The 16542-nt window shown below is 39.8% G+C and overlaps 2 protein-coding genes across 14 annotated transcripts in view; both read left to right on the top strand.

The window, feature by feature from the left end:
* Positions 1-6269, top strand: part of LOC119737534 (G patch domain-containing protein 1-like) — a 45605-nt gene extending 39336 nt beyond the window's left edge. Inside the window, exons 14-16 of the mRNA XM_038211965.1 lie at positions 100-268; positions 1122-1486; positions 5209-6269. Coding sequence (XP_038067893.1) covers positions 100-268; positions 1122-1486; positions 5209-5382 — 708 coding nt within the window. The 3' untranslated portion in view covers positions 5383-6269. The remainder of the gene's footprint in view (positions 1-99; positions 269-1121; positions 1487-5208) is intronic.
* A 2102-nt stretch (positions 6270-8371) lies between these two features.
* LOC119738747 overlaps positions 8372-16542 on the top strand; it is a 100371-nt gene continuing 92200 nt past the window's right edge. For 7 of the 13 annotated variants that reach the window (XM_038213694.1, XM_038213689.1, XM_038213690.1 and 4 more), the window contains exons 1-6: positions 8506-8604; positions 12532-12822; positions 13082-13348; positions 13824-14054; positions 14632-14886; positions 15302-15562. In XM_038213694.1, the coding sequence (XP_038069622.1) occupies positions 8547-8604; positions 12532-12822; positions 13082-13348; positions 13824-14054; positions 14632-14886; positions 15302-15562 (1363 nt within the window). In that variant the 5' untranslated portion in view covers positions 8506-8546. Of the gene's footprint in view, positions 8605-10804; positions 11014-12531; positions 12823-13081; positions 13349-13823; positions 14055-14631; positions 14887-15301; positions 15563-16542 lie in introns of those variants that run through there. The other 6 variants (XM_038213695.1, XM_038213692.1, XM_038213696.1 and 3 more) reach the window with 3 other exon arrangements.

Here is a 16542-nt window from a genome sequence, read left to right as displayed (position 1 = left end):
CATGACTCAAATTATTTTATGGCTGAGCATGTTAACAGCTTATCAACAGTTGCTTGGTATTCTTAAGACCGGTGGTTTGACGCGTTCTCTCATCTTTAGGCCGCTGACGAAGCAGAGACAGAGAGCCGGCCACCCATGGACCTCTTCAAGGCCATCTTTGCAGACTCCAGCTCCAGCTCAAGTGAGGAGGACGAAAGGGAGGGGGCGGAGCAAGAAGCGATAGAGGGCGGGAAGGAAACGCCGAACAAACAAGAACCAAACCACTCAGGTAAGGATTATAATTCAACTGCAGAATTAACGCTGACCCTCCAAGATCCTTCAAAATCCAGCAGGAGGTTTTTTTGGGTTCTGTTGGATTGAGGAAGGTACAACCCAGCCAGTTTTTGTCGAAACTTGATGCTCCTTGAAATTTGAAGAGCAAAGAATGGACCTCTTCAAGGCCATTTTTGCAGACTCCAGCTCCAGTTCAAGTGAGGAGGGCGAAGACAAAATAAAGGGCTGGAGTATTGAATTCGTGGTCTGCGGGTAATTCTGCAGGTTGTGGGTTCGAGTCCAGCCTGGGATTATGGTGCGTGTACCCTTGGGCGAGGCACTTTGTCACTCGTTACTTCTTTCCAACCAGGGGTAAATTGGGTACCTGTCGGGGCAGAGATGGTTATTGTGATTGATTTTAGCTGCTCTGTGCCAAAATGGCAGCATCGAGCTGTAAACTCCCTGGAGGGAGCAGAGACGGTATTTGGAATGTTTCATTGGCCCAATGAGCAGGGGTAATAATGATGTAGCGCCTTGAGCACCAATACTGGTGAATACATGCGCTTCATAAATACACAGTATTGTGTTTCTGCCAATTGGAGGATTTCAGAGGGTACAGAAAGGTTCCAGGGAAAAAATAAGAAGGGAGTTTGGGTTAGAGTCATGGCCCACTTAGGCTTGGGTCAAATTATTTGGCTGGGGCTTGTAATTACAAATGCATCAATGAAAGTGGCTAAAAACCACCTCCCATACACATGTGTGTTACTGCCGGCATAACCAAGTAATATGGACGCAGCCTGGATCTCCGTTTCTCGCTCAAGTTTGTTTTGTTTGCATTTTACCGCTGTGTTTTTTTAAATTTTGTGTAGATGATGGTCACGTAAGGTCACCTCATCCCTCTGGAATGGAATCGGCAGAAAAACAACCACCCTTTGGAATCCCAACAGCAAGCAATGGACTAGAGTCTCCCCAAACTACTGCCAGAAATCGGAGTGGGGTCCAGACTCCTCCCATGAACTCTGAATCAGAATCTGAGGAAGTGTACGGCCCCAGACTACCGCCGCCTTCCTCATCAGCAGCCAATCAGAGTACAGGGAACAGGGGTCAAGGGTCAGAGGGATTGCCCAGGGACACGAGCGAACACCGGCGGTCGAAGAGTCACCGGAAGGAAAAGCGGAGGAAAAAACACGAGGGTCGAAGCAGCAGCCGGCACAAGACCAGCAAGGATAAAAAGGTGAGATTCCGTTAGATTCTGTTTGGCGAGTGTTGCTAGGGTTTGGTATTTAATGATCATTAACTTGGTTGTCGTTAAGATCGGAGTAAACCTAAAGTTTACACAACCTAGATATACCTCATGGTATACCAAACGTTAAATCTGACACCGGTGTAGCAAGGAGATTTCCACCTTTCTATGAATATGCCTTTGAATGAGCATGACAACTAGTTATAAAAGATCCAGACATATATCATACTCGGCAATAGCGGATAGTCAGTGGAAGGAACTTGGGTTAATAAGTACACAGGTGTGTACAAAGTAACGTAAAAATTAGAGTGTCTAATTTATTTTATTTTTTGATCAGAGTGTCAGGTGTTTAAATCTAGCTGCTTGCCGTTATGTTGTGTCCTTGGGCAAGCTACTTTACCAACACTTCTCTCCACCAAAAAGTAACCTGCAATGGGGGTATATTCAAAATGGGGATATTCAAAATGTTTTCAGTTATTTTTATGCCAAGAAAACTGAATGTATACACCGGCCTGATCAGCTAAATTGACTGGAGAGTGGAGACGTCCTTTTTTTTTTACTATTCCTTTCATTCATTTCCAAGGAGAGATTTTGATCTGGGCCATTTTATAAATTTGGTGTACACTTTTATTCCTGTTCCTGTCATATCTGGCATCTATAATTTTATAGTTCTGATGCTCTCCTTAATTCAGTCGTCCTCCAAGAATGATTATGAATAGCAAACTACCTACCGGACAAATAAAAAATCATTTCAAGTCATTCTTAACCCTCCTATGCAAACATACATTTTGTGCCAAGTTGTCCTTTCAGTCAAAATCAATCTAATGATTGTTTTCAACAGTTAAGAATTCCCAGCCTACATAAAGCAGGATCGACTGGCTGTGACAGTTTGTGTATAACTTGATACAGCTTTGCTTTGGCTGTGGGTGATTGATAAGCCAGCTGTGCCCACAACTTGCCTGCTTTGTCTGTTCATGGTCTGTTGACTGAATTTGACAAGTCACAGTGCTTGCTTGATATATGATCTGACTGCTGGTGACTAGCCTGTGTTAAAAGTATAGCAGGGGAAGTGGATGGAAATTTGACTGTTTGTGACTGTTTAAATAGGAGGATTAATCATACTTGAATGGCACATTACAGAGTACCAATGTAATGGGACAGGGAAAAATATCACACTTTGGACCCTACATTTATAGAATGATCCATTTGACATCTCGGTGCTTGTGTCTTCAATACTAGTATACTGCAGGAAAAAAATAACAACAAAAATTTCAAACTCCTCAGTTGTCGCTCTTCACTAAAACTCTCTATGAAGATGTTTCTTGGACATCAATCATGCCAATGCTATGAATTTTTTTGTTTCATGATTTCTTTCAAAAGTTTTCATGTCATAACCCATCAAAGAAAATGTAATCTTCACTTGTAAGTGATTATTTAACAAAAACAGATTGAAACGAGTACCCACTTGGAGGCGACAGTATAAAAAAATGTTCTAAAAAAATGATGAACTGTTGGTCGCGAAACTGTTTTTGTTATTGTTTACTGCCTACACAGTCTGTGTGGGCAGTAAACTGTAACACAGGCCATCCCGGCAAATAACTGACAATTGGTTTTTTGGTTTTTTTTGAGGTCATGAAGAATAGATTCTTAGTACATATACTATAGAAGAAGGCGTTCATAGTTATTGTACCAAGGCAATGCGGGAAATTAGATTAATACATGAACAGTGCGTCACATTGTTGCAGCACCCAGTATTTATCAGGAATACATGCACTTGTAATTTGTAATGTCGTGTTGTAGCATTCGCCATTCTTGGTTCATGTGAATTGGGGACCAACATTAATTGTTAGAGGGAAAGCGGCCAGATTAAGTTGAAACTCATTTCAAGATTACACCCGACGAATAGTTGTCGTGGTAGTGCAACAACAGTAGCCTATTTTTCTGTCGGCGGCCATGTTGGTGACCCCACTTACACCAAATTACACACACTGACCCCTTTACTCTGAATAGCGAACACCAGTCGCTGATGCTGAAAATCCACACCATTGTGTAAACAAATGTATTGTTTTCCCAACCTAATTTTTGCTTCCGAATGGGCTAAATTGTATCAAAAAGATGGAGTTCAAATTGAACCTAATGTTCATGTTAAACGTCCCATGCTGCAACACACAGTGTTCAATTCATACAGTACTCAACGTAACCATCCCCGAAGCTTTTTAAGTACAATACTCTGACCTTAGTCCCTGTGCGTCACTCCATTGAGCATTGCATTCTTTTGATACCCTTTTCTTTTTTTCCCCCTTTTTCTTTTGGAAAAATCTAGCAAGGCCATTCTTTTTTTTTCATACAAGGGGGTGAACTCACGTGTAAAGGCGCACACACACAGGTGTTTTCAAAGGCATTTCTAAATGGAGATATTTTTTTTTTTTTTTTTTTTGGTATGTCCCAAAGTCTGTACTGAGTTGCGTTGGTGCAGTTTGGACATAATGAATCACAATCTATATTGGTTTTTCCCACAGAGGGGACATATTGTCCGAGAAAAAACAGTCAGAAACATTATTATTGTGTTTTGTGTTTGTTTTTATTGTCACTTCAGAGGGTGTTGCCACTTGTACATTGCTCCAAATTGTTTCCCACAATCTTCCCAATGGCACAGTTTGTCTGTTTTAGTTCCGAGTTCAGTTGTGACGTCACTTACATTCCCATTCATTGATTGAGTTTGTCTAAAAAAGAAAAAAAAAATTAAAATAACATACCAATTATATGACAGTTTCTATATGTGTCGTCCTTGTTCTGTGTGACCTTAACCGCAGTTTTGTGTTCAAAGGAAAAACAAAAACATTGTGGCTTGTAAGTGACTTAATGTAAGAATACCCTTAGTAGTAGAATATTGAAAGTTATTTCTGGACTATGAGAAATAAGAAATTCTTGCCGGAAACTGATATCACTTTAGAAGAGCCCACTGAAGAAGTTCACATGAACAAAATAAAAAAAAGAGAAGCAAATTGAAAACAAATTGGACTGGTTTGCCAATTAATTTTGCAAAAGTAGGACCCCATTTTAAGAAGCTGGTGTAAAAAAAATTATGTATTAATTGATGTGCTTAGTAAAAATTGCTGGGAACCAGCACAAGCAGTGAAAATTCAATGTCATCTTGGCAGGTATCCTGTATTTGCTAAGCCTATTTTTGGTACGTTTGTAAAGCAATTTTTAAATACTGGGAGATTTTATAAAATATTTTTAAGCTTTTGACTAGGCCACGAAGCTTCAATATTGCAATGAAAGAATTCAGTTACAGAATTCTACAGTTGGGCAATCCACTATAGACGTTATTCACGAGTTGGCAATATTGAATTGAAAGCGAGGTTAACTCTTCATTTTTGGAACTTAAGAGTGGAAATGAAAGCAATGAAATAAAAGTTCATTACAATTAATACCAGTCTGCTCTGATGAATAATTTAAAATGTGTGATTAAACTTACACTAATGTTTTGAGCCACATTTTTTCCACAAAAAAAATTTTGAAAGCGAGGCTTGGCACGCACTCCAATCATAAAATAGTCTGGCACCATCCCATCCAACAGTTTACAATTTACAAAATAGATTCAGGGAACACGATCTAAAATGGCTTCCTAGCGAATATAGGTCCATTGAAAACCAAATTTTATCGCTATTTTTCTGTTCCGTTTTCTTTTTTTTGTCATTTCAAACCAGAAATCAAAGAAGAAGAAGAAAATGAAGAAGAAGGAAACCAAAGTGAGGCACAAAGGTCACCACAGGTCATCCTCGAGGTCAGATCGTCAAGGTCAACACCGCACAGTCCCGGACGCCGACTACGATGCCAGTGGGAGCAGCAGCTCGGGTAGCAGCAGTGAAGATTCCAACTGATGGTTCATAAAAAAATGTTATCTAAATATTTTTTTAGTTGTTGCTAACTCACTGCTGTTAGTCGAGTCCATCACAAGTCCAGTCAAAAGTAAATCACAAGTCGTTACACAAGTCCTGTCACATGCAACCTCGTTCCCAGGGTGTTGAGCAGCACGCTCCCACCACTACCTGCTCTCTCATCATTTGCATATACCCAAAAGTTTGGATCATGTATGCAAATTAGGCTCCCTGAAAGTGATGTGTTCTGGGCGCACATAGTAGTCTGGTGGTAATACCAAAATTTTACATCTTTGTCACATTCACAGCATAGTCTCTTTGGTACTAGATTTAATAGCTTGATTGAAAAATCCATGCATTGCAAGGCTATGTCATGTTGCTGTCTGAACGCTGTCTGTACGTACGTGAGTCAATTTTGATAAAAATATTTTTAAATGTTAAAGGAATATTACTACGCGTGGTGAAACAGTTGAGATCGTGTTTGCATACTTGTAAGGATCTTATTAATATTAAGGATACATAGGCCCTTTTGTTGAAAACGGATGGTTTGCATTGTTAATAAATATACATAAATGCCTAAGACAGTCTACCGATTCCTATCGGTTCTTGTTGCTGGTTTTAAATGGTTGATAAAGACCGGCTGGCTGGTTTGAAACACTTTTCCCAGGGTCACATGAAATTTGGACTCCTATGAAATCCGGTGCCTTTTAGTGATGCTTGCGCAAATCTGCATATAAGGAGTTGTGCACCACTTTTCGCGAGATGGATTGACATATTATAGCTGTAGAAGGGTGTTTAAAAAAAATAATTGTAGAACAAAATCGTTGGAAATGTATAATTTTGGACTTGTTTTGACCTTTGGACCGAAAAGTTTGGATTTTTTTATCGAAAAGGTATTGATGAATGGGAATAAATATGTGCTTGGCCGGTATTAAACACTATGTTTAAGACTGGTTGGAGTCTTCGGCTCAAGTAATTATCAGCATTCCAGACTCCAACCGGTCTTAAACAGAGTGTTTAACACCTCCCAAGCACACATTTATTTCCTTATTAATACTATGGAACATATGCCAATACTGTGTTGTTCACTGTCCAATCAGAGCACGAGTAAGTAGTTGACATCCCAGGGCCTATTATTGAGGTTGGCAATAAAGTAGGCCCTGTGGACGAGATTGTGTCACAAGTAACAGTGGTAGAACAATAAACAAAGCAATTCTGTTGTCAAAGTTCATTTGAGTAGCTTGTAGGGCCAAATAAAAACAAACAAACATGTTTAGCGTCCTGCCTTTTTGAAAAAAAGGAAGGAGAAGCCCCCTTTTTTTCTTTCCAAAATGGCCACCAGGCCCATTGTCCAAAACGTGCGGCTGGGCTGTTTTTTAAGATGGCCGCCAGCTCTTTTTTTTTTTAAATGGCCACCACTTGGACTCAGGAAATGATACCAGCTTTGAGAGCCAAAAAGTACAACTTTTTTTTTCCAAAAAGATCATTCAATTTATCATTTTTGGGGGGTTTCATATTTCAATAAAAAGGAAAAGAAAAAAAGGATGCGGCCTCCAAAAAGGAAGCGGGCGGGGACGCTAAACATTTTTTTTTTAATTTGGCCTAATTTGACTCGAAACTTGTGATGCACATACACTGATGAGAAGTTGTGATGGACTCGACTTATATTCCAAAAAGCTGATATTATTGAACTAATGTTTTTGAAAGGAGTTAGCCCCGATCACAGATTCAGTGCAGTCAGTTTTGTGCACATAAAGTGAGAAATTTCTTTTACAAGAAAATGTCAGTCTACCAAATGTCAGTTCTAGTTCGGATAAAGTGTGTCAACCACACAACACAAACCACACCTACTTTGTTCTTTGACTATAATATCCTGAGTTTTTTTCCCCAAAAATCATTTCAGATATGTCAAACCGAACACTATGCAGTAGGGCTATAAAGTGTTTAATCCATCAACATCGTGGAAAACCAGCTCTTGAATTTTGGTGGATTTAGTTTGATGTGGATTATATAATTATGTACTGTATACAAGTATATGTGGGAATAAATATGTATGGAGTTAAAGATATAAAAAGTAACGTTTGTTTCAAAAGTTTCTTTTAATAGAGGGAATGAAAAATGAGGTATTAAATAACAGTAAACTGTTCCAACAACATATACACACACATGGTGAAGTGAGTGAGAGAAGCGGTAGATTATATAGTTTAATTTGTGTAATTTAAAAAAAAACAATTAAAAAAAGGTTTGGGTTTGACTTCCTTTGTAGTAATAATCGTAATCAATTTCTTTGACATGAAATCATTTGGTCACTCTAAAAAGTGTGTTGTATGTGCATCTTATGGTCCAAACTTCCAAGGTTATTGTCTTTGCCTCCAAATTCTTCAGGAGCGAAAATATTCATCGGTGAAAATTGAGCCAATTATGAGGACTTTTGTTAATTTCCAAATTTTCGGCATTAATATGACTGTGAGACGATTAAAATTGGCCAGAATGGGATGGGGGAATGTATGTGTTATATCAGACTCCATCAGACTGAGGCTTCCTTGCAAGAAAAAAATGAATGAACAAATGATCATTTTTTGAGTTTATTAATAACGGGTGAGTAATATTTTATTCCGCCCACGTTAACAAGACAACTTAAAAAATCAACCAACTTTTTTTTTTTTTTTTTTTAAAGCTTTATATCTTTTGAGCGCACTAAAATGTACAAGGCCTACCCACTTTTTTGTATTCATTTGTTGGCTTGCTATGTAAAGTACACAAAAGTTGGTGACAATAGGGGCATTATAATCCTCGCAGAGCGCTGAAAAAAACCAATTCAGAACGTGACTGGAACCTTGACCAATGGCGACGCGTTTGGGGGACAAACCGGGGCGTGTTTTAGTGAACTTCTGAACTAGGAACTTGGTTTTTCCACGTAGGGGATTGGTGGATCCAGGGAGGGTGTGTACAGAGCGCTGTCGAAACTACAAGGGATCGAGTTGTTGCACTGGCAGGGCACAGTAGCGTCGTTTCTCACCGTAGCCGGTGGAGTATCGACCCTGCTTTCCGTAACCGTTCGTCCCGTGGACATTTTGGTGTGAGAAAACTTGCAAGCGAGCCGGTTGATGGTCTAAAAAAAACTGGACTTTTTTTTTAGCGGGACACGCAGAGCCCGAATTTCAACCATGGAGCGACTTGTGCTGGCTGTGTTGTTGTGTTTGGCTAGAACTTCGCTCGCACAGGGTAAGTACAACAATTCAAAAGTCGATTTTTTGGTTGTCCGCAAAGTTGCAAAAAAAGCCTTTGTTGATGACGCCATCGAGTGAAGTACGGATTTCCATTTTTCCAATTTTTTTATGAGTTTTTATAGAAGAAAAATCCTCCATAACCACGAATCAGACAGTGAGAAATACTTTGTGACCCGAAATGAGGATCCGATATTCCCTAAACGCTCAATTGTCGGTGTTTTTTTTTTTTTACAAAATGTACATAGCGTAAAAAAGCTCAAAACGTGTATCTTGTCAGTATTCAAGTCGACCAAACATTCTTTATCACAGATACTTGCGTAATATACATTATTAACTGTGATAGATCCCTGTGATACTTATACAAAAAAGTAGGACTTATACTCCCGACTGGCCGAATAGTGGGCGTACGTAATGCGATACGTGTTTCGTGCACACATCAAAGTAAACCTTTCTTTGCCTCCCATTTCTCTAAAAATGGCGTCATAAAAACTGCAATTTTCTTAGAATACATAAAAGTAGGTCTGATCGTCATGAAACATGGTGAGAAGGTAGATGTTACTAGTAAATAGTATGCAACAGTCGAAATGATGTCAAAATGACGTCATCAACTGATTTTCAATATATTTAAACTTTTACATTTTTTGGCTACTACTAGCAAAATAAATTTGAACACGAAATACGTCATTACTGCACATCGCCAACAAATGCATAACTGAGTCCGTAACAAATCATAATGTGGAAATGCCCTGTTATGTGTTCTGTTTTTAAACAGACACAGACCTATAGTTTTCATATGGAATTCCTCAAAAAAAAAGTAACTGAGAAATGAATGGCTGACAAAACTTAGGCTGTGGCATCGACGTAAGCACAGCTCAGTGCCTGAAATGCTGGAAGCTTCCATGTGTCTTGTAAGAGGATGGCTAAAGAAGGGCACACTGTTCTCTTCAACAGACATGACAATCTCCAGTAATATGATGAGCTTACTGTTGTTTGAGAGTTCTTCATGTTGAAATTCTTTTTTTTTCAGCCATAAGTTAAATAAACTTCGCTGGGATGTGAAACAAGAGTTGAATTTCCCTCTGCCGTATTTTTGGTTTTGGTAATTTCTGCTGGCACAAGTCTTCACGTTTGAATAAGGCATTTAAATTAAAGGCAACAGTGGCCGATTTTTCGATTGACTTGACCAATCATTAGAGGCGCAAAAGCAACCAGAAAAAAATAGTAAGCCTTATAAGTTATAATGCAGTTATAGTCGTGCTCCCTAACGTGGCGCACTTCGAAGCTTACCCAACTTTCCTCGTGTAGTGTTGCCAAACTTCTTTGTTGACAAACCTCAAATTCATGCAGTGAAATACTAGTACTTTTACCTTATTAATGTTTGTTATTTAACCTCTGCGAACAATTTCAGTTTCATAAAATTTAATCCGAAATTCAAAAACGGTGGCGTCCGGAAATTGGGCACAAATAGGCGGAGTGTTCCCTAACGTGGCGCACCCGCCTGAATAAATCTCGGAAAATTCCAAATTAACATTTAAGAATTCTTTAAACTTGATTAATTCTGATAAATAATTATTATCTCTACTTCCATACCCGGCCAGATGTTTGTCAGAAAATTATTTTCTTATTTTTCGGGGCATTTTTAAAGGGTTCACTTTGCACTTGAAAATAAAATCGGAAAATCACGCCAATTTTTTTTCTTGTTACTTTGTTACGGGTAAATAAACTCGCGATTTATGAACATGAGTGTTTAAAACTTTTGCTCTAGGTAGGTGCTACAGACGAAAAATCAAAGTGCACCACGTTGGGGGCCGCGCCACATTAGGCCTAGGGTACATCAACAATAATATTTACCCCAGTTTATACAGCTACATTATACATGCAAAGTCAATGTGTACGCATATTTAATTTTCGGTGATGGAGATCAATGATTGGTTGAAAGCTTGACGGAAAAAAAGTGTCGTCTTTTGCGTCGATGACGTACGCGCCACTTGTGTTTCATCGTCTCCGGAGCTAGAGAACGTCTGCACGTCGCTGATTGGCTGAAATGTTTTTTGCACAATGTTACAGTGGCCTATGATGAACATTTCCACGAACAACGGAATCTCGCGGAATACGTTATTCATCATTTCATTATATCTTCTTCATGTCCTTTATGTGCCACCGTATGTATATACAAGTCGGTATACGTACGAACATGACGAAAAAGCAGACGACACTTATTTTTGGGGGGCACATGCTGCCGCTACTTACTTCTTTCGGATCGTAGATGTCGCTATTCTTGGACAAGAGAACGTCACTTTATTTCACCATGGTCCTGGAGGTAGAATTACCTCCATGATTTCACCAACCTACTGACTTCTGTGCAGGTTTGCGATGAACAAGAGTCAAGAATGTCTACAAACAGGCATGTAATTTGTAAATCAATGGCTCATAATAATTGATCTTACACGGACGGTCTAAAAAATGAGTGACAGCTGGGCCCTCCTACTACTAGTACTAGTAAATAGTACTGCAGGTTCGACTCATCTGTTGTGTACACACGTGTCAGTCAATAAGTTAACTCATTATGAAGTCGTCGATACTCAACAATGCTCAAGATACTCGAGCCCATGCTCAAGCTATTGTCATAGAGATAGAGCCTGTCTTACTCTTTTCTTAGCTTTGTAACTGTAACTGTCAACTGTGACTGTAAGAAACGCTACCGGGCCCGGAGCATTTTGATTTTTCATGGGAAATTGTGGCAATTGTGTAGTTACGGGCCCCGCAGATGCCATTTTTTCATCATATGTAGGCCTAGCCCTAGGCCTAACGTTAGGCCTATTAATGAAGGTTATCGTCATTATAAAAATGTTGAAATGACACGAATCAGGGACTGAGATTGAGAAACATTTCCAATTTTGTGCTCTCAACATGCTCAACTCCTAGACTTTGTGCACAACGAAAGAAGTGGCATCTGGATACATTCTTTCCCTTGACGAACCACACAGCGCTGCAAAATGTAACGCAAACTATTTTTCTCGAAAAGTTGTGCTAAAGCCTTAAAGGCGGAGGCGTGAACCAATATTTTTTGAAGTGGACGTTAGTAGTAATCCAATTATAATTAGTTCATTCTACATTGTATAGCATGCATAATATATCTGACGATGTCTTCTGGTTTGTAGTGGCTCCCGGCCCAGACTGGGACCTGGAGTGCTCTGAAACGTGCAAAACTAAATTATGCCAACTTGACTCACTCTGTAGTCAAGCAAATTTCTCCAAACATTACATTGGGCAAAGAAAAGGTCCTTAGTATTTCACCAACCAAGATTGCAAACACAATTCAATTTTTAAAGGAGAGATTTCTTGAATATTTGAAAAGACTGACTTCTTCATTCATCAGTGTTGTTAGTCTGGTGGCTGACTATGGAGAAATGTGTAGTAAAAAGAGACTAGTTCCCGGTTCATGCCACCTATTTCTTTTGGCACAGTTGATTGATGCAGTACTGAAGCGGTGTTGGACTGGTTGTTTTAGGTGCCAGTCTATTTTCTTGTTTTTGGATGTTTTCAATACCTTAAGTTTTGGGACTCTCACACACAGTATTGAGAATCCCAAATTTTTGGACTACTCCAGGCCCAAATCCTCTAGTAGGCTTATTCGACTGATTCGACAATTAAGCACACATTTATTCCCTTATTTAAAACCACTCTCTCTACCCCTAGACATCTAATTATTCTGTGAAAATCTTGCAGTCATTTCGGCAGTCTCCTGATGACGAACACAGCACACTGTTTGAAACGTTGAGTTAAAACAACTAGTTCTTCTCAGAACCACACAACTCAAGAGAGATAAAATTCACATAGTGTTACTGCAAACATTCCATACTTTGTACAAACTTTCTCTGAATTCCCGACTTTTTAATTAAAAAAAACCCCTTTTTTTCAGATATGGTGCCACCACAAGTATTTGGCTGTCCTGGTACAGATATAGCAGGAACAACTTTGACCACCACATCACAGGCGTCAACTGCTATGTGGAACACACCCAGTGGCTTCAATATTCAGCCCGGACCAATTTTTGCACCCGTATTTGAGTTTTCCAACATCTATAGTCAGACATCAGAGTCCACGCAATTCAATTATGGCTTCACTACCGTTGGTTATCGGTTTGTAGATAACGGTCCAACAAGTCCTCCGCAAAACAGTGCTTTCTGCACGTTCTTTGTGAGGACTGGAGGTACGTATTGGGAAAGGATTTTGAATCTTTTTTTAAAAAATGGGATAAATCAGGGGTAGAGGGATACAACCGCTGACAGGATCAATTTCCTTAAAATATTGTAAAGTACAATAACGATTGTTTAAAAACTTTTTAATAATGTGTTTATTTATTTGTAACTATTGTAGTGTTTTGCCATTTATTGTTTTAAATATGTGACAAAATGTTACCTATTAAAAAGAATAACCTTGTCTTATGTTTTTTTGTTTTATTCTTCCAGTCAACAATGATGGTACCATTCCAACAGTGCTCAACTGCCCAGGGAGCATCACTCAGCCTATAGCATCCAGCCAAACTACTGCAGTGGTGAGCTGGACTGAGCCAAGTACCACAGACAATAATGGCGTAGTGCGACGTTCCTGGCGGTCACATGCCCCCAACACTGCCTTTCCTGTTGGAACTACCCAGGTTACTTATCAGTGGATCGACCCAAGCAATCCCAACTCACCAGCCCAGTGCATGTTCACAGTGACTGTTTCCACTACAGGTATGTATGTATCTCAACACTAGTCCTCTTGAGGTCCTCTTTCACAAAATAGCCCGATTCAAAATAGCCGGATCTGGTATTGGAGTCTGCAGGTCTACTCAGTGTACTACATTTGTACTTTTGTATTTGATCTATTGTTCATTTATGCAAATAATGGTCGACTTCCAAACCAATAATAGCTGGATTGTTGAGGAATGTTATCCTCTTTGAAAAAAAAGTAACGTGGCTGTTATTAGAAATCCCACTTCTTATGGAGTACCGAAGTGTGACGTCATTTAGAACCAGAAAGTGTAGTGCAAACCAATGGAGTATGCGCGCATGTTGGTTCTCGAGCCGAATCACGCGCTCATGTCTTTTACACACATTTTGTGCACGTGACGTATTCACTTCAGTACTCCATTGCATACACAGTGATTTTTTTTTTTGAATGGTCGATGATGCCAGTTTAAAAACAAACAAATCTTTGGCCAATTAGGAACGGATGGTGTGGTGCCTTCTTTGACCTGCCCTGCTGATGTGGTTGCTAGTGCAAGTGGCATTGCCACCTGGACTCCACCAACACCAACTGATGCTTCAGGGATCGCTTCCACAACCTCAACTTTAACCCCAGGATCAGTAGTCCAGGAGGGTTTCACCACTGTCACCTACAATACTGTTGATGGTTCTGGCAACCGAGCCTCCTGTTCTTTCATAGTGCGAAGAGCAGGTAAGTTGAATAACGATTTAAAATTGACTTGAGTTGCCACATGTCAGCTTAACGGCAAATTTCAAATCTTGCAATAACTTGTAACTACATTGCTCAGTCTTGCTTAATTTTTATGGCCAAAATTCTCCATTTATCTGCTTGAACAACCGGCACATTTGTATTTGGTGTACTAAGATTAGCGAAGAACAGTGAGTGATGAGCTGCCCACATTTGTTTGGCTATATTCTGAGAAGAATTATGAAAGTTGAATATAATAGTTTTAATTGGAGTATTGCAACCGGCAAACAGAGCTCTGCGGTGTTCTGAACTTTTGTAAGTTTCACTGCATTAACCCTAACCCTGCTAAATGCAACATAACAATGACTGCATCTGAGTTGTTACTTCAAATTGAGTGGCAGTACGGTGTTAGGCAGAAGCAATAGGCATTTAGCGTGCAGGCATGTGCTGAATACCACTTAAAATTTGATGTCACAATATTAGGTCTATGCATACAGAAATGCAACACATCTGCATTTAAGTGAGACAATATCAATGAAAGATTGAGAACTTTCATTTTGTTTTGTGTCTCCCCGCACAGTAACCGGCGCTTACGGGCCGGTCATCACAAGCTGTCCAAATAATATCCAGCAGACAGTGACCAGTGGCGCCAGTGGTTTTGTGACATGGACAGAACCAACAGCTTACGATGACGGTGGGCATGTGCGGCTTGTCATGCAGACTCACTCTCCCAACACTGCTTTCCCTGTTGGCACAACACCAGTGGAATACCTCTTCCAAGATCCAACAGGGAGCACTGCTAGATGTGTCTTCACGGTTGAACTCACTGTTACAGGTCAGTTTCCAGGCACATGAGTCTACCGTAGTGTCTATGCAGACTTGTCAGATTTAACAAATCATAAGAATCCATTTTTCAGCAATATAAATAGGATCAGTATTGCTTTTTGCTGATCAGAGGGCGGTCCAGCCTAAAGCTCTCTTTGAACCTCACAGACTCACTAATTCATTTACTGTCAATTGTGAATTAGACTCGAGTCTTAGCTTTTCCCAAAAATGTGAAAAAAAGAAAGAAAAATTACACCGTAACGCCAATGAATGGAATAACTCTTGCCCATTGTGTAGGCCCATGCACGAAAAGACTTCCAGTGAATAGCTATTCTGAATCGATTGAATTGAATTTTATGTGCTCTGTGACAAGCTCTTACTGGGCTTGACGTCATTATTGTTTTTGCTGTATTTCTCATTCTCAGGTGGTGGTGACACCACACTACCGACATTTACTAACTGTCCCACAACATCGCCTGTCTTCACAATCACTAGTGGGTCAACGACGTTTGTAATTTGGCCTGTACCACAAGCAACAGACAACCAAGGCACACCCACTGTGACACAGATTCTAGGGGTTTCTCCTGGCACTAGCTTGGCTGCTGGACAATACACCATCCGGTACCAAGCCCAAGATGCAGCTGGTAACACTGCATTTTGCATGTTCACCGTCTTGGTTCAACAAGGTAGGGAAATTTGAATTTCATACACCGGTACATGTGGTTTTAATGTGAATAAAAGTTGGAGGCAGTTGACATCTCCTCTTTTGTTTTTGTTTTTGTTTTTTTCCATACATCATTGTCTTGGATGTATGTATATGATTGTACAAGGTAATGGCAGACATTTCCAATAGCCCTTTTGCTGCTGTACACCTTTTTCTGCTGCGTATTCAGATAAAACCTTGTCATGTGCACCAGTACGTGAATCATAACATCAAACTGTATGGCATGCACACACCCACACACACAAACGCGTGTTCACCGTCGATCGTGGACGTCCTATTGTCCCTCTTTTGTTTGTACTCTAACTTTTTAGGAAGACTCCCATAGGTTTTGTACACGACCCCAATCGCGGACGTATGCTGGGAATCGTGGACAATATTGTTCTCTTTTGTTCTCTGGTTATTTTTCATTCACGGTTTGAAAAGATGAACTCGTACATAAAACATGAATTGTGGATATTGCACCATTTTGTGACAGAAGTTCTGTCCAGCAAGTCTGTGCACATGGGACTTGTGATAGAAGAGAAGCGGAGAAACATATGGGGGAAAAGAGACAAAAGAGAATGTCCAAAAAGCAGCCTTTCTAAATTTTCATTTAATATGAAGATTGGTACTTGATTGAGTAGACATTTCCACTACACCCTAATGTCTATAACTTGGGTGCAGATTTGACAATTAATTGTGAACTGCCTGTTGAATCCCATACAATTGGTCATTCAGTAGGCATCCACTGTATGTGCCTGTGGCAGTTTTGCAAAGGTTTTTACCTTTTCTACAAGTAGAAACTGTGCTCCAGTCTGCGCTAAAAGTGATGTGTTTTTTTAATTTATAGGCAACTAAGTACTGAGGGGAAAAAACACCATTCCATGTCAATCCCAATGTAGAGGCCACTATGTTAATGTATACCTGAAGCAATAAGGTCAGCTGACAGCTCTGGCCCAATTG

The sequence above is a fragment of the Patiria miniata genome, unplaced genomic scaffold, assembly GCF_015706575.1.
Source record: "Patiria miniata isolate m_02_andy unplaced genomic scaffold, ASM1570657v1 HiC_scaffold_3, whole genome shotgun sequence".
Lineage (NCBI taxonomy): Eukaryota > Metazoa > Echinodermata > Asteroidea > Valvatida > Asterinidae > Patiria > Patiria miniata.
Note: the sequence above shows the minus strand (reverse complement) of the source record. Positions and strands in the feature narration are given on the sequence as shown.